Source organism: Temnothorax longispinosus, chromosome 9 (assembly GCF_030848805.1).
Source record: "Temnothorax longispinosus isolate EJ_2023e chromosome 9, Tlon_JGU_v1, whole genome shotgun sequence".
In the NCBI taxonomy this organism is placed as follows: Eukaryota; Metazoa; Arthropoda; class Insecta; order Hymenoptera; family Formicidae; genus Temnothorax; species Temnothorax longispinosus.
In genome coordinates this window covers 288,013-306,789 of record NC_092366.1, presented here as the reverse complement: position 1 = coordinate 306,789, position 18,777 = coordinate 288,013, and the positions used below count along the sequence as shown (strand labels likewise).

General features: G+C 39.3%; 1 protein-coding gene and 1 long non-coding RNA gene across 3 annotated transcripts; one reads left to right on the top strand and one right to left on the bottom strand.

Annotated features, from left to right (window-relative positions):
• The first annotated feature begins 225 nt into the window (after window positions 1-225).
• LOC139819213 (uncharacterized) lies at window positions 226-4,396 on the top strand. The gene is made up of 3 exons (XR_011733633.1): window positions 226-397; window positions 2,078-2,178; window positions 2,262-4,396. It is a non-coding gene; the product is annotated as an uncharacterized lncRNA (long non-coding RNA).
• Window positions 4,397-10,155: 5,759 nt separating this feature from the next.
• On the bottom strand, window positions 10,156-18,334 carry LOC139819105 (facilitated trehalose transporter Tret1-like). 2 transcript variants are annotated; one of them, XM_071788288.1, is made up of 5 exons: window positions 17,943-18,334; window positions 17,694-17,870; window positions 13,720-13,889; window positions 12,585-12,847; window positions 10,156-12,082 (listed from the first exon to the last, which is right to left on the bottom strand). In XM_071788288.1, the coding sequence occupies exons 3-5, from the start codon at window positions 13,796-13,798 to the stop codon at window positions 11,024-11,026; spliced, it is 1,401 nt and encodes a 466-aa protein (XP_071644389.1). In that variant the 5' UTR covers window positions 13,799-13,889; window positions 17,694-17,870; window positions 17,943-18,334; the 3' UTR covers window positions 10,156-11,023. The 2 variants fall into 2 exon arrangements, with proteins under 2 accessions (XP_071644389.1, XP_071644390.1); XM_071788289.1 differs by lacking the exons at window positions 17,694-17,870; window positions 17,943-18,334 and adding an exon at window positions 16,396-16,534.
• Between the last annotated feature and the right edge of the window lie 443 nt (window positions 18,335-18,777).

Sequence of the window (18,777 nt, the reverse complement as noted above, 5' to 3'; positions counted from 1 at the left end):
GAGATTAAAATTGATCTACATTAGTAGAAAAGGCCATAAATCCCTAAAAATTTGTCTGATTTCCGTTCTTTTTCACCCGTTTTCCCAGATCTGCGGCGATTTCGACAGCAACAGTTTGCGCATCCGTGAGTGAAATCACCGTTGACGCGGAAATCGCACGCAAAAATTATTATCTCCCGCTCTCGGCGTACATGTAAGTCGTCGCGTAGATCGATCGATAGGGGGACAGACTCGGACGAGGTGGTTGCGCAGTGACTGTCCGACGGCGCGTAGATACGCCTCGGACTCGTATAGCAATAGCAGGTCTCCTGTTCGCACACGTATGTCCGGGGTCTTCGGACAGTGCTACTGGCAGCATTGTGCTGATTTCTCGAGGGATATAACAGAACTCGGAGCCGTACGTAATGTCAATCCAATCCACGTTCTAATGCCTGTACCCGACAGCCAGCGCTGGCCCTCCGTGCTGCAGAATCGCGCAGTCGTTCCTTCAGCGGCCCGTACAGGAGCGCGGCTTCCTCTCCCCTTGGGGATAATTCTCCCGATTCTCCCCGACACCAGTTAGACGCGCGTTTCTCAATAACGAAGAGGAAAATAATCGGCCGGCTGAGTATTTCCGGGAGATGCGACTGTTGCGAGCGGCGGAAGAGGGGTCGATACGAGACAGTTTGCGAGAGTATCCGCTTGTGCAACTAAAAGTTGGTAAACCACCGTCGACTCGCGCGATCTCGCGAACACGCACATACAACGTTAGCCGCCGTGCCACGCGAGGCCACGTGCGGCACGTGGGTTTCACGGATCCAACGACTCCCGGGGATAGAATCAAAATTAACCGACTGGCAAGTCCGAGGAAGTGTGTTCAACGACGACGGGGACGGGGGACTGGCGATGGTACGCGAAACGCTTTCCCACTTCAGTTTCGTAACTAATTCGTTATATTCAACTTTGAATAGCGTAATCCGGGGGAATCTGGAGTTTCGTAATTGCTAGGCGGAATCTCCAAAGGGGATAACCCGCCAGTCTTCATAAGGAACTCATCGTAGGAATTACCGCCGCTAACGTGCCGCTGCTGGTGCTCGTTCGAAATGATTGTTTTCCGAGTTCCGCAACTATAATGCGTATGCATTACGCGAGAAGCATACGGCACTTTTGCATTGTCGGGCGAAAGGGCCAAGGGGGAACCGACGTCGGGGCTGCGTTGCGATTTACACGTGGAGTCGACTTAATTGCAAGCGATATGTATTGCTTCAAATTAGACTCATTGTGAGATTTTTCTGCGGCGCGGAGGGACGTTGAAACTCGCGATCTTCGAGGACCTCGGCTCTCTCCAACTCCAACCCTCGGCGTGCCTCCAATCCTCTTAAAGCGCACGGTACTTAACGCCGCGTTCCCGCCCTCTCCCCTTCTTTCTCTTCTCTTTTTCTCTTGAAAGGCTTCGTGTATTCTCGCAGCAAAAAAATTACGCGCGTACACATTTTATTGACGCGAAATGCCTAAATTAACGCGATATATGAGAAACGAGATTAATTCTGTAAAAGCGATGTTTTAAAAACACGACGTACTTTTACGCGTTATATGCATAATAATAAATGTGCTTGATTTTACATAATTAATAGGTACGATACATTTATCTTCGTAATGAGGAAAGAGGATTTTTACGAAAAAAAAAGCTCTCCACTTCTCCGCTTATCTACAATCGCTGCTGTTTGGTCAACAGAGCGATTTCGCCCGAGGCAATCATCCCGTATATCGAGAGAGATACGTTCTCGCTAACATATTTAACTCGCCAACTTTTTCAACATGGTTATTTTTCTTGAGTCAATTATCTGGGTCGGAGATTGTTTTCAGTAGGATCAGAGTATCGGTATATAAGACGAACGAAAACATGGGTGGAACTCAAGATCAGGAAAGTCCAATATTATCCTACTTGCCTCCATAGCTACGTTGACAGGCAAAACATTAGGAGTACTGCCCTCGTAGTGGATCTTGTATATATATATATATATATATATATATATATATATATATATAAATCAGTGGATTTTTATCGAACGCGAATTTTTTTTCTCTCTTTGTGCAGGATTGTTTCAATGAGACAATTATAATATCTCTCGAATGTCCGAGTGCGGAAAGAGACGTCCTTCTAATTAATTCCTCGAATGAAGATCGTAAAATGATACGGTAATTATCGATCTCAAAACGTGTTTCAGATTCGATTGCTGCCTTTGTTCGTCTGATGTGCGTACCATTGAATATTTTTCTAGATACAAGATGAGCAGCGGCCGAGTCCATTTGTTTCTGACAGACGGGTATAGGAAAGCCTCAAAAACTTTGCTGACTGGATTTCGCGACTGACAATCCCGCGAAACGAGCAGAATTGTCAAGCGTAAAATTCGCTCGGACAGCGGCGGTGGTAGGACGGGCATGGGGGAGGATCGGCCGGAAATGGCGGATGTCACGGTTGCCCGAGCTCCGAACGACATGTTGGTAATCGAGAGAGTATTCAAATGCTTGGCCGATACGTGACCGTCCTCCGGAAACGTACTCGCCAATGTAAAGCACCTAATGGCGTTTTGGATAACGTAGTCGTGCGGCCCCGCGTTGGTTCGCGCAATCGCGCTTTGTCCAACTTAGAATTAAATGCGCGAACGCGCATCGTTTAACAACGCCGAGATATTGTATGGATGTTAATACGATTTTCTCTCTTTGTATGGTAGAACTATTTACACTTGTTTGTATCAAATGCCAGTCACGTTCGAGTTTATTAATAGGAATGAAAATCGGTTTGACCATTTAATTTGTATTTCGCCGGAATAGACGTGAATGTCATGTAGACGTCTTTCGCGAAATAATTATTGGTAATGTATAAATTTTATGGGAAAAAGAAGATATGTATCGTTCAAATTTATTTAGGCAGCTCGTACTTTCTCGTGAAAAGAAGAAAAGTTTGAGTACAAAAGTTTGACTGAACAACTAAGTTTTCATATTATACACACACACACACACATTTATACAAAAATTGCGCAGATAAATGTTAATACACTGAATTATTTGTTGAACTTTGAGAATTTGTAATAAAGCGCGGACGAAAATTTGTAAGAAAATATTTAAGTTACACACGAGACTGAAACACAATTTTATTTCTGCGTATCGCCCAATCGATGGAAAGCAATCAAAAAAGTTTATCATCAGTTTTCGATTAAACGTAATTTAACTTGTTCCCGTCTAGCTCGCACACTCGTGTAACTTAATTTCTTTGATGTTCACGTCCGACCAAACTTGCAAAATTCGGCACAGCCCGAGGGTGAAATTACAGATTCAATCTAGACACGGTTATCAAAATAGACTGAACTTCTTGACACCGTGTTGCGCCAAAATGCCGCGTCTATGCCATCGAATAGATTAATTAAAAATGTATAAACGTAGTATCGGGCTGTTCAATAGCTAAATTAATCGATTAAAATGTAACGGAGGATTGCGCAGATAAATGTTAATACACTGAATTATTTGTTGAACTTTGAGAATTTGTAATAAAGCGCGGACGAAAATTTTTAAGTTTAATAGCTATTTGTAAGTTAGACAAATTAATCTACGTGATAAGAGATATGTCGCTCGATACATTTATGAGCTTTTGCCAATCTGGCGCGTAATAATCATGAAGCAAGAAATAAATTTTTCTGGACCTTTCCCCGGTGTATCGTAAATCAATGATGGCGGGTACAAATCTTAATTACTTTCGACACCGACGTGGCGATCGATATTCCGAAAGTACGCGCACGGTCTCATATACGAATGGCTAATCTAAAAATCCATCGCTAGAAACCGTAAATCACGGGCTTCCGGCGTTTCGCATTATATGAGACACGTTCCAATAATCGCGAATTGCCTCGAAACGTAATATACCGCGACTCGCTGCCAATAAAATTCCTTTTTGCCGTCTGCGATAGTCCATATACGAGTCGTGCAACGTGACGAGAGGGTCCTTCCATAGAAACCGGTACCGGATATAGTAAGAAATAAATCTCTCGCCGCCATGTGATCTATTCTTGGAAATAGATCGCGTGGGGTCGACCGAGAGCTGAATTAAATCGCGCACGTCGACTGGAAGGATTTTAAGAAAAAAGGATTTTAAAAGATGTGATCGAAATTTTGCACCGACTTCACACCTAACTGCGCGCGAAATTAATTAGGTAACTGGGTTTCTGTAACGCCGCATAAGCTATTAGCATATCTTCGTTCATTCAATACACCTCGCTTCTCTCTGCTTTCCTCGATTCTCTCTCTCTCTTTTTCTTCCATTCTCTATGACAATTAACACAGATAATTAACAACCTGATTTATTCGTCATTTTAATGGTAACTCTGAAAGATAAATCTGAGAACTTTGTTGAACATGTAAACGTAATTTAGAAATGAATTAACAGATTATTAGTGCGTGCTAACTTGGCATCGACTAGCAGTTTTTAAGATACCTAACGCTAATGCGATAAGCATTACAAATATAAAAATCCATCGTGTGCCCCCCTTCCCTCCTCCACGGATTTTTACGACCTAGATTAGAATACGGCTCTTGCGCGTGGTCAACATTTGTACTTGCTTGTCGCGAGGATCTCTCGTGTCCATCGATTAGACAATGCTTCGCACACGCGAGATCCATGATAATCCACCGTGGCAACGAGGTGAGCTTTAAGTTGTATATATAGTAAGTCGAACAATTGATCAATTTTTGCTTGAAAATTCGAGTAATTTGTTTGAAATCAAGATAAAGCAATTATTTTGTCATTAATAATAATTTCAAATGAGAAATTAATTCTACAAAGATATCGCTCGTGTGATTGTGCTGATAAACAAACTAATTTTTAAAAAGAAGCAAGGCTAAATTATCGAGACAAAAGAAATCTGCGACAAAAAAACAACTCGATGCGTTTTTTTGAGCAAGAATTCATCTTAAATCTGACGATTCAATCCCGTCCGGTTGTCATTTTATATTACAAGCACGCGATCGTAATCGGCACGAGAAAAATACGCGAGATTAGAGAAATCACATTAAAATTACTATGGCATTTAGATCTGCATGCGCGCACGCTACGGCGCGGCGGGCGTACACGGCTGGGGCATATTAAACCCACCGGCGGCGCTAAACCATATCTTTTATGCCCTCGTTCCGTAAATGTTCGTGTATATCTTTATCGTCGGGTAGTCTATGCAGCGGCGTAAGTGGCTTGTAAAAAAAAAAGGGACGAGGATGTGAGATATTTTATTCGGACGGGCGCGAGAGAACGTCCGACCGACGTTCCATTAGTGCCCCTCGTTCAGCAAACTCGTCATTATCGCGGATGTAACGGGTAGGTGCACACCTGCCCGGATCATCCTCTTTTACTCTAATTTTTCTTTCTTTTTCTTTTTTCAAGAGCGCACGCCGTCTGTCTCCGCCTGTGAAACATTAGACACAGCCGTGTTTTCATTTAGAGCTATTTCGCATTAATTTTGAAGGGACGGATCCTCGCGGTATGTTAAAAATAAATTGTGAACGTCGAGCGCGAGATAAATCGACTTTTCAAATGAACGAATCATATCGGTGGAAAAAAGATTCGTTATGGCTTACATCGATCATGGGCATATAGTTCGAAAGTAATCTGATTAAAGCGCTTCATCGTTTATTCATTTACTTTGCCGAGTCACGCGCCGCGCTCGCACTCGAATCGGAAATGTCTCGTATAATCCACACACGACAATCCTTTTGATTTTATATTTTGCCGTGTTTTGCGCCACATTCGCGATTATCGGAAGCAAAATAGCGGCGTTTAATACCCCGCAGAATTGCTCCACGGATTATCAGGCGGAATTTATGACTGATTTCATTTAATTCTTGATTGTTATAAATGGACAATATCTACACATTTTTCACTTGCGCGCTGAAAATGTAAGTATAATTAAAAAGCGATTGGCAAGGCTCAATTCACTTAATACGAATCGCGGTGTCGGGGTTGTCGGGTTTGTCACTTAGATTATTCAGGTGCGAATTACTCTCGCTATTGCACTTAACTAATTGGTCCATTAAATTATACGTTACATTTTAATCAGAAGATATCACGCCGCCCCCGTATTTCAAATACTGTTATATATATATCTCTCCGACTCGTCGACATGCAAATTCGTATTCACTGCGAATCGCGAGATAATTTGTTCCTATTACCGGCCCTTTAATCATAGTAATAAATAAGCATATCGAGGATAAAAATCGCCTGGCTCATAACCGATGCTTTATGACTCAAAAGCCGCTTTTTAAAGCCCCTCGAGAAGACGTTCCTTAATCGCGACTGATGGGGAGGCGAATAGATAGGGGAAGGGAACGAATAAAGATCTAAGCTTCATAATTGGCGTTTGATCGGCCGACTTATGAGAGCGCTCTATGCCAAACTGTCCCTGCCTCATAATCAATCAAAGCTGACGTGATTAATAGCCGAAAGATAATGAAAAATGATGGATCTAAGCACGCGAATCCCCGTATTCACTTACTTCGAGATTATCACTCTTCCGAACGTTTTTTCGCTAATGATCGCGATCGTTCGGCGGTAATGCAGTTGAATGAAAGCGAATCGAAATATTCCACGTTGCCGTTTCATAGAAATCTGAATGGCCAACTATTTTTCAATGGCGATGAAAATTCAATCTGCAGCCCGTTCCGGTATTTCTGCCCCTCGATTTCGCTGTACAATAAGTATAATAATAATAGTAATCGACAAGAGGTGGTTTAAAGCTCATGCACTGCAGTCTAGGAGGCTTGTGCTTTCTCCAGTACATAGTCACAAATACCCTAGCATAGCTGTAACTCCTTAAAGAAGTCAACGAGCTTTTGCCAGGGTATTTTGTGCACTTTTTCAAGTGGTATTTTTCCCACCCGTACAATAAGTACGTAATTTTCCTAATTTTCTCCAAGATAATTTCTATCGAACAAATAAAAGTAAAAAGAAATCTAAATGTTGGTAAATGCGATGTGTTCCGTCGAGTTGTAGCAAGTACTTATCCGTCCTCTAGTTGTTTCATTTCGCGGACAATTCTTAATTGAAAGTTGCTCGTGTGACGTGCACGCGTTCCGTCTAGTATTTAATTCAGGTGTCACCTGTGTACTTAAGCACGCGTGCTTAAGGCTCACACGCCGCACCGCATTGTCGATCCGTGCTGCAACGCTACGAGCTAAATCAAACAACGCCGCAAATTGCAAATGGGAACTAATTGCTTTCGCGCTTTACTTACAACCGCAGTAACGTTTTAACAAGCTCCGATGCGGAGGCGACGCGAGCCCTCTGCGATCCCTGCATCGAGAGAACGGACCAGCTCTGTCTCTCCCTCTCTCTCTCTCTCTCTCTCTCTCTCTCTCTCTCTCTTTCTTCTTCCCTCTCTCTATCTCTCTCTATATATATATAAACGAGCGAGGATTTAATGCGTATGAAGGGCGCAAGAACGCCAACGCACAGAGAATTCCCAATTAGCATCGCTGACAAAAGTGAAACTCAATGATGCGCGCCCGCACACGCCCGATGTCGATTGCATAGTAACGAGGGAAAATCGGTAATTAGATTGCGAGAGAATTGCGGGTACGCTCGTGCGAGCGCACGCGACATTTCCCGCCGACACGCCGCGCCGGCAGACAGAGTCACATAATTATTTTAATGCGCATAATTTGCGGGAGACGACAGAGAATCTCTCGCTAGCGCTTTGATTATTATATACGATCAAAGGATACGCCATTCATATGAGGATACCGATTTAATTTGCGTCGCGCAATTTCTACGAATATCGTGCGCTCACATTTATTACGCACAAAGGAATTTTGATTTATGTTATTTTTTATATATTTGATTGATGTTGGGAGGACCATACGAAATAGAGCTTGATTCCGGAAACTGTTGTGAGTCTATCTTTGAACGAGCCTTCGCCGAGCGCCAACAACGGTGCACTAAAAGGGGTTTGTTTAACATTGCGCCACGGAAGTTGAGGATCCATGAAGAATTAACTTTTACGAGGCTGCGCGAAAGAAACTCGTCGAAAGTTAATCGCGCGCGCATTCCATTGATTATCTCTTTTTTTGAATCCGTTAAATCGAGTTCCATCAAACTTTCTTATAAACTGATTCGGAATCTCGCGCAAAGATCAGCATGGCGTCGATTCCACAAGCTACTATCGTTAAACATCAGCGAGATGTAAAAATCCCTTCGCGGAGACGATCCCGCGCCACGGACAGAGAGAGAGAAGAGAGAGGAGAAGAGAGAGAGAGGGGGAGGGGGAGGAGAGAGGAGAGAGGAGAGGAGAGGAGAGAGAGAGAGAGAGAGAAAGAGAGAGAGAAGAGAGAGAGAGAGAGAGAGAGAGAGAGGTTTAACGTTCCTTATTTTTATAAGGACGTGAACGGCGAACGGGTGGCTTGAGACGAGCGACGCGACTAACGATTCTTCGATCTATTCTCAGAATTGACGTCGATCGCGAAGCAAAAGGAGACAACTCTACAGGATGATCGTTCGTCTCTTCTTCTGCTTCAATCTTCACCGAACGGCATCAACGGTTTGCTCCCGATTCCCTCTTAACGATTTCGCAACACGAAACTCGCGGCGAGAATCACGGAGGTCCGTCCCTCGAGGAACGCGTTGATAAAGCGGAGGATGCATCGTATTATACGGAGCATCAACGCTTTCATGACGCCATGACGTTGTTTGTGGAACGGCATTTGTAGCGCAGACGTGTGCGTGCGCGCCAGCACGCGCCAGCCACCGTCGGTGTGTTTGCCTTGATGATACAATTGTATGTACAGTACAGCGCGGGAGGCTGTACTGTACGTCCCGGCTCCACGGCACGGCACTCGTGTTGCTTGGCTGGTCGGTTGGCGACGTGCATAGGCCGCGCTAGATATCCGTGTTTGTATACATCCAGAATATGCGCTCGCGACAGCCGGCCGTTGCGCTACCGCGGTTTGCGATGGAATTACCTACCTAGGAAAATCCGACGATCACCTCGCAGAATGATGATAACACGAGAATAGAAACGTACCGCATTCGTTTGAACGGCACCTGCGAATCCTAGCATCTTGTTTTTAAAAATAATTTAGATTAATTAACGCTTTTATTAATTTTTTAAAGAAATTATTTAGATAAAATAACGTTTTTCTTTGTGGAGTTTTAAAATTCCTACATTTTGGAATTCTGATAAGTATATTTTAAAAAAATTAAGCACAGAAATCTTTGTTTCAATTTCACGTTTTACGAAAATTAGCAATAACTTCTTTTTATTTCGATTTTAGAAGCAGAAATTCAATATTTTAGAAAAATTCCAAAGCAACATATTTACAGTTTTAATTTTATTTAAATGATTAACTATTAATTAGACATTTAGAAAAAGAATCATAATTAATAGATATTTATTTAAATAATGCAATTTCTAATATTTTACATTTTCTTCCTCTCATTCTCGTTCTTTAAACAGCGTTAAGAATAATATTGCAATAGCATTGATATACTGATTCGAGAGCGGATGGCGGTTTTAAGAACAGGCTTTCTGAAATAAGGAAGCAAATGGAGTTGGCGGAAAGTATTAATGCGAGGTATGGAAGTAAGATAAGTGAGCCGTGGCGGCCGTTACGCGCCACGGCCGCCAGATATATCCGGGATCGCGAAACTAATTCCAGCCTCTAATGGTTCTGCCAATAGCAATTTCTATAAGACTGAATAGTGATTCTCAGATATTAAGAGAGAGCGAGAAACTTTCCTTCGACCCTTTCCACACGGAAGGGGATCCTGTTCCCGTGCAATTTCCGTCCGCTCTCTTTCCTCTCGTGCTCCCTGTTCCTGTTCCATTCTTCTATCCCTGACCGCCCTACGGTATAGAGGCATTAAACACCTAATGGGCTCTTTTTTTCGTCACGCCGATAGCGAAAAGAACCGCAATGATTGATTTTCGTCCGAACTAACGGCGAAACTTTTTATCTCGAGCAGACGCCACGAAGAACAATTCAATTTAAACCGAATGGAAACCCGCTCCGTCGTTTATAAAAATCCATCTTCATTAATCGCCATAGATACCACTCGATTATTGATTAATTAAAAAGCACCTATTTCCCGCGCGATGAGGATTATTTAATAATAAAAAAAGTTACAAATACGGGAGGGACTGATGGGGCAATCTAATTTATTACATTTTTAACTAGATTGGTTTAAACATGTTTACATCGTATCGGTCATTCCTACTTCAATATCACTCACGTAAAATTTAATCGTCATCCACATAGTGATACGGATAAATCCGGCATTCAATCTTATCGCTCTCAATGCGTTGGCTTTTAATTTTTAATACTTCACCACATTTAGGTATGTCTTTTTTACAAATACTCGATTTCTGGCGATATTTTTTGACCTGACGATTTGTCAAAAATGTAACATGATACGAGAGACATTTTGTTGTAAAATTGGACTCTCTTTGAAATATGAAATATTATGATTTTAGACTAGTTTCGAACAATTACGCAATGTAAATGTATTTTGATTATTTCTTTTTCGGGCTATTCGATGTCGATCGTTTTTATATCTGCACATATATTATTTCTCTTGCAAGATATAAACGACCCGGGCAGTCATCGTGGCATCGGCGAATCGATACGGTGCAGTCTATACTTCCGGCGAGTCTCGAGCTTGCCGCATAAACTATCACTTCTATCACGGGCATCAACGTCACGGGCAATCTCAACGCGGTTGCCCAAAAATTCGTTCGCTCGTGCATCTTGAAAGATCATCTCCTTCGACTTTTCGCTCGCGATTTTCAATTTCCTCCTTCCTGTCGATCCTCCGTTAAGAGCGAACGTCGAATAGCGGCCCGATAGAGATTTTCGGCGAGAGATTTCTTATGGTACGAAATTATCTTTCTTTAAGACGCACAATTTACGAGAGGCAATATGCTCTTTCGGTATCCAATAGAGGATCCCTCCTCCCGGTATGGCACCGGGGTCGAATCGGAAGCGCCGATTCTTCGTCCCTTCGATCGCTTCAATCGTTCAGCTCCTTTTGTATTTGCACAAAAGTCTTGCCTTTCGTCTCGGGCGAGAGGCGAAGAATCAGAGCGGTGCATACCGTCACGATCACGAAGAATGCTAGGTAAGGCACCGAGTGGCCGTAGTTCCACGTGTCGACTACGAGAATGTAAGTCTTCGTCGCTATCACGCCGAAGCAGCCGCTGGTGGTAGCCAGGAGGCACGTGGCGAGAGCTTTGACCTCGGTGGCGAACATCTCCGACATCATGATCATCTGCATAGGGAGCAGACCGCAGTTGAAGGCGAACACCAGCAGCATCGCCGCGATTAGCAACGCCGTCGTGTACGCAGACACGTCCGCGTTCAGATAGTCCTTCGCGTAGAAGAAGACGCCGATCGCGAGATTCGACGCGGCGGCAATCAAGCCGGAGAAGAGTATCAGCGGTTTGCGACCCAGCTTGTCGACCAGGAAGATGGTGATGGTCGCGGAGACCACCTGCACCACGCCGATCATGATATTCGCCGTGTGATTGGAAATCATCTGGAGCTGAGCGGATTTGAAGAGGAGTTGACCGTACGCGATCAGCATGAAGAACCCGCCGACGTGATGGGTGATCGTGATGAGATTGATGATGATAAAAGCACGGCGACTGGCGCGCGCGGTTAACAACTTCCTTATACCGCCGGTCTTCCGCTGCTGCTTCTCGTCGGACATCGACTCGGCGATCACCTGCAATTCTTCCGAGACGTCCATCTTACCGCGCAGCTTTTCCATTGCCATCTCCGCCTTGTCCGTTTTGCCCGTCATGGCCAGGTAGTACGGCGACTCCGGCATGAAGCAGAAAGCGATCGTGAAGCCGGCGGACACGGCCAGCCAGATGGTCGCCGTTGTGGATATCGACAGGTACGGCGCGACGATGAACATCACGAGAATGCCGAGATTGAACATGATCGTGCTCGCGGCCCCTCCGGCGCCCCGCGTGCTCGGCGACGCAATTTCTCCTATGTACATCGTCAATACGCACATGAATTGGCCCAGGCATAGGCCGCCCATGAACTTGCCTACGTAGAGAACCTGTAGCAAAGGGAAATTGTATTATACTAACATACCGTTAGGTTCTGTTAATTTTTTTTTAATTGTAAGCGACAGGAAAAATTAACGGAGCCAACCGGGATTCGAACTCGGGGATCCTTCGTTCACACGCCTAGCACTTAGGCTGCTACCCCACGACTGCTCCACGACTACCCTACAACTACGCTAATTTCTCCGATCTCCCATCAATACCGGCCCTATGGCCCAAAATCTTCTACTATTTAATATTCCGTAAATTGGAAGAGAGAATATTACGATGTCAAAGAAATAGATTAAAAGAGAATATATTATGATGTTACAAAAACGACGAAATTTTCATTAATAAATTACATTTAGACATAAAAAATATAATTGTGCTTTTCTCTGTGATGTAAAATGAATCTCTGAATAGATTTTTTACGCAGCATTAATTTACAATGAAGAAAAGAAATAGTTGTTAATGTTTCGCAAGACGATCTGCATTCGTGAAGATACTTTTGCTCACCCAGATATTCGTGGCGATCACGATCAAGCCCCAACAGATTACCGATGATATCCCGCTGAACAGAATAGCCTTTTTTCGACCTATCCTGTCGACTATGAGCTGGTTGATTATCGGCCCCAGGATGTGACCGACGGGGACCATGGACACCAGGGTGGAAACGTTGGAAACGGTAACCGAGATCGGCGAGTCCGATGCCATCAACTGTATAATGCTCGGCGAGTCCCAGCCTATGATCGCTCCGACGCATAAGCTCATAATTGAACCTAGATTTCGCATAATTGCACAACGTAATCGTGGCGTAATTCGGTCGCTCGAGCGAGGAGATCGGTGCCGACAACGGTAATAATCAGCGGAAACAATAGAGAATTACACAGTAAAAAATCGAGTGTACATAGTGGTCCATATGTTAAAATTTTCTTGTGTCACCAAGATTTAATTATTATTTCATTGTAAAATTAACATACAATAGCTATGTTATTTTTTTTTTAACATTTTTATGTGTTACATTTATGTCAACGTGATAACTGAACTTTATATATATATATATATATATATATATATATATATATATATATATATAAAGTAATTGTGTTAAAAGAACTCAAAACAATATTTAATTTCTAAATGACATTGTATATATATATACATTGTATATATATATACAATGTTATTTAGAAATTAAATATTGTTTTGAGTTCTTTTAACATAATTACTTTAAAAAATCAACACGTCTTAAAATTATTTTAACACATAAACAAAAGTTAAACGTAAATTCTCAAATAATCATAAACTTTGACATATAAAATAATTAAATTTACTAAAATTAAATGTTTCTATTACACATAATTTAAGTAAAATCTGTAAAATAATTAATATCATGTGTTAATATAAAAAATGAATTGAAAAATAAAGTAAAAAGAACAAATATAAATGTAAAGTATAGTGTCAATTAATTAACATTTCTAATTTGTCAACAAGTAACACATGATGAATGAGTCATTTTAACTTAAAATTTAGAGTGGACTTTCTGCGACATGTAAAAAATGTTAAAATTACGTTTTATTTTTTACTGTGTATCGTCGAAGCGACGATAGTAAACGATTGTTTCGCACGAAAATTAAAAATCGACTCTTACAATTAAACATGATCAGATACTCCCACGTCCTCGAGCCCCTCGGCGTCATGTATTTTCTCTCCTTGGCGTCGGAGTCCATCTCGATGGAATTAAATCAAAATCCTCACAAAAACGAACGCCTCGCGCGATCCTGCGATCTCACAGCACTGGAGTAAAGCGCAACGAGAGCGCTATAAAACAGAAATGATTCTACATTCCTATGCGTGGAATTAACTTTCAACGAGATAACACAACAAGTACTGTGGTAAGTGTAAAGTGTATGATTTGTGGCAGCACAGATACAACGAGAGACATATCCAAGAATAGGTTATCAAGTGATTTCATATCTTTCAAATAGAGCATATGTTCAAATACATCACAATCTTGAGTTTTAAGAAATTATACTCAATGTTCATCCGTGATGTCCGTGCACGGAAAGAACGATTTTGCTGAAGTACCTATCTAAAAAATTAACTAACAACAATCTGAAAATAATTTTGTTGGATCATCAAAATAATTATGTAGAACACTCAAACTTATTGCTAAAAATGTCAAAATTTTTTACAGCATACTTTAGAGACCTACTATAATTATTTTGATGATGCAACAAAATTATTTTCAGATCTATATTTAGCTAAATTTTTAAATATTTCAGCAAAACCGTCCTTTCCGTTCGCTTGTGGCATACTCGCTTACAATGTTCGCTTGTTATATATTTGATGATGTATGTACGTGCATTCATATTTTAATAATATATGTTTTATATGCGTATGCATTCTAATTCTGCAAATATTTTATTATTATTACGTATTACACGACGCGTAATAAATAGAATTCTATTTTGATGCGAATTTCAGATTGTTTAAAGCGAGCTTTGTTTTACTGAAATTTGAGCAGCACGTGTCATTGATTTTTAAAATACGATAAAAAGTTGAGTGAAAAGGCCAGATTTGAGTGCTTGCCCGGATTTCTGTTAATTAAGCATTAATTAACAGAGTCAACTAACAAAGCCAATATCCGCACTCCGCAGTTCACGAAGCCGAGATAGAAAAAACAAAAGTCATGCGACATCGGGAAATCAATACAAACCGTGTAAAATATATGTATAAACGACAAACTATACATTTTTTACTACATTTCGGATACATTTGGAAAACCTATATCTGTAAAAAATACATTCTGCAAGAAATTAATATATTAATATATAAAATAATATTAAATTAGTACCTCTGCACAAATCACAGTAATAAAATATTCAATACTTCAAATATTCAATAGAGAGATATTTTTGTGATAAAAATAATTCAAGATTATTTTTATTTAATAAATATTACATAAAATAATTTTAAAATATTACTTTGTAATTGTTCTGCAATTAGTTTTAATTATGCCATTCGGACACTGCTATATTCGAGATAAAGAAATTAATTTTTAATCTGCGGGGTTGAAAAATTATTTTAAAACTCGTGATAATCTTTACACTGTTGGAAAATTTGTGTTAAATATAACATAAATCACATGTCCCAAACGGTTCACTCAAATTTTTGTGTTAATTTAACATAATATGGATGTGTTAAATGGTAACATCGATACTATGTTAAAATATTTCAACAGAAAGGAAATGTAATTCTAATCGTAATTTGAGGTCAATTATGTGTACAATTAACCTAACTTTTATGTTGAAGTTAAGATTGTAAGATAAAATCAACACTCTTTTTCTGTAAATTTTTATTCCCACTTCTGTTATAGAGCAAAATCAACACTCTTTTTCTGTAAATTTTAACACTAATAAATACATTCAAATTGTGTTACTTTAATATATTTTTTAAATTAGTTTAATAATTTTACATTTTAAATTTGTTAAGTTAAATTAACATAGCAGGCATATGTTAATTCTACACATGTATGTGTTGATTATTTTACACAAAAATTTTGACAAGGACCTTTTTTAACAAAACTAGAAACATTTTTCAACAGCGTAGATTCAAATCATGCGAGCTGGTCGATCTATTTGTTCAAGCTACATTGATGGACATTTTATAATGCAGAAATTATATACACGATAAACTTCTGCACACTCAATATGATACTATATATATATTCATCTCCGTCAAGAATGAATAAAATAATTAACGACTTTGAAGAGACGAAACCATTTTAATGGAATAAACTTCTCCACGAATCGACAATAACGCGCAATAATTGAATTTTAGTTGCACAGGTGTTAATGTATCATTCTCACTTTTGCCGGGCATATCAATTTCCACAATAAATACCCCCACGATAAATAGTTTTAATAATTAATTAAATCAGATTCGATTCTTCAAATTCGAACAGGAAATATCCACCACTGAATGACGTTAATTAATCAAGCGTCAGATCAACTTCCAGATATTGATACTATTATTCTTTCATATCGGATTCATTCACTTCTTCGTGTATATTGACAAAAATAGAAGCTTAAGATACATCCGCGGAATACCGATCCGGATTGGAAATAATCCGGAAATGTACGGTTACATTTTTAAATACCGGAACATCCGAAGATCAAAAGTGATCGAAAACGGCGGAGATTTTGTAATTCCATTCGCATTTTTATTGCAATATGCACGACCGCGCCGCTATTGGCCCGTCGAGTCGCGCCGCGCCGTGTCGATTGTGACGAGCGATTACTCCCGGCAATGCAATTTTACATACTTCTCTGCAAATGCACCGCTTGCACTGATTCAACGTTTTCGTTAGAGGAAAAAACATCGATCTGATACCGTGCTGCCATTGTTTGCGCGGGCCGGTCTCTGTTTTAACGCGGACGCGCTGTTAGTAGAACAAATATTTTCGCGCGAGTTGTATCATGAAACTGATGCGCGCTGTTTGCGACATTGCGTTAACCGTGAGTTCTCTTCTTTTCTTTCTTTAATGACGTACATACTTCTGTTCATCGCCTGATAAGTGCGGAAGATTACACAAGTGGTTTAACAATCGCGAAACAGGTAATGAACTCGCACAGCTGTATCATAGACGGTACAGTTGCTCGTCTATATGTATCGGATCGACAACTGCATTATAGCAAAATTACCGGTTTGTAATTAATTTCACGTGTCTTAATAAATTATCCTTGGAATACTATCTTTGGAATACCTTTATATCGATACTGTAAAACGTATATGTAGAGAAAGAAAGATTTATTTGTTTATTTCGTGATGCTACATCTACTCATTATATCCTTTTAATTTTTTGCTCAACGTTGCTTAGATCACTCTAATAATTTTAATATCTCTTTCTCTCACTCTTATTTTAATGTAACTCGTTTTAGTATATTTTTGGAATGATTAAATAATAAGATTTTTATTTACTTACTACTAATGTCTTTCGAATTTTGTTTGTCAAAAATATATTTGTTAACAACAATTTTTAATACGTATCACTTACGTTATACGTAGCACTCAGATAAAAATATCCAAATAGATCGAAATTTATTTTTCTGTATAAAAAATCTATTTTAATATTTTAATGGGTTTTTCTCATTGCACTACCATTTTTGTTTGATTCATATTGATTCGTTTTTTTCTGTTCTTGGTTTATTAATTAGTCTTTCCCCACATATCTCCTTTTTTAATATTTTTCTCTTTCAATTTATTTTACACATGATATTTGGATTAATGTGATTCTTAAAAAAGCGTACAGAGAAAACGAAATATTCTGGTTACTGTACTACATTTTTGACAATTTTTGACAATTCTGAAATTTAATTCTATAAATTTAATTTTATAAAATCACGAAAAATGAAAAAACAAAAGTAAAAAGTGTTAAGAACTATCGTGACAACAAATGTTGCGTATTTGTAGCTGCAGCAACAATATTGAAATTCGTAAATAAGACAAACGCTCTCACAATAAACAATTCGTTAATAATAAGGCAAAAAAGACCGGAACGCCGTTGTTATAGCGAGTACATATAATACATAAAAAAAATTGTAATACATATAAATTACTTACGTTTCGATCTATCTTTTAGATCCTCTTCAGTGCAAACAATTAATACAATGGATTATGCTCTTTGAAACAGTTATGAGAATCGCAAAAGTAGTAGGAGACGTATCCCATTAGCTGATGGTTGAGGTGCAAGGGTGCTTATCACGTGAGAGTATTGATATGTCGCGGGATCAACTGCTCCTTTTTTTTATAAAAACAAAAAGAGTTAGCTACTCCAGAAATTATGTGTGAAAATGATTTGTAACCACTTACCAAACAGTTGAGCTCGCAACAGTCATTGATGTTTGAATTAGTTGTGGAGTCGATGTTCTCCTCCTGACTTCAGCGCGTGGACTAAACACATCGCTTTTACAAGAGTGAAGGGTACCCAGCAATATCATGAAGAATAATAAATATCGTGAGAAGGTCAATAAATAAAACACGTTAAGAAATAAGAACAAGTCAATAAATAAAAGTAAATATAGATATAAAAATAAATAAACTAAACATGTCAGTTATGTGAAAGTCTTCCTACAATCGGTAAATAATCATTATTTAAGTTCAATGTTTCTTCTTGATGATTGATACTATATTCTTTTGTCTTTTCATATTAGAACATTTCAAATGTGCGTTCCGCTCTTATTTGTTTTATTATTAACGAATTGAATATTGAAATTGTTAGTCGAACTTTGTTGATATAATTATTTCACTTGTAATAGTTGCACGTAACTATTAAGTAGTAATGAAATAATGAAATAACTATAATATATTGTTAGTTTCGATAGATTGTGACAATTAATATTCTCTTTCGGCTTAGACATTCTTTCAAAATGAGTCATTGTGCCATAATACATATTTCTTATAATTTAATAATATATTTTTAATAAAACGTTTTTACATTTTTTTGTACACAAATTCATATTCTATCCTATTTATTATAAATGGTTAACAATAGGGACCCGGACCAAACTGGAAGCGAAACTGAAAAGGGTTTCCATAATCCTTTCTTTAGTTGAATCGAAACCGTAAATAGTAGTACCAAATTTTAAAAAGTTTATAACACCGAAATCTCTCTCTCATAATCAAATCAATAAAATTGTTTTTAATT

Coding starts and splice junctions, on each gene's coding strand:
- LOC139819105 (XM_071788288.1), bottom strand. CDS start 13,798: ATGGACTCCGACGCCAAGGAGAGAAAATACATGACGCCGAGGGGCTCG. Junction 12,848..13,719: donor GTATCTGATCATGTTTAATT/GTAAGAGTCGAT, acceptor TGCGAAATCTAG/GTTCAATTATGAGCTTATGC. Junction 12,083..12,584: donor TGATCGCCACGAATATCTGG/GTGAGCAAAAGT, acceptor CCTTTGCTACAG/GTTCTCTACGTAGGCAAGTT.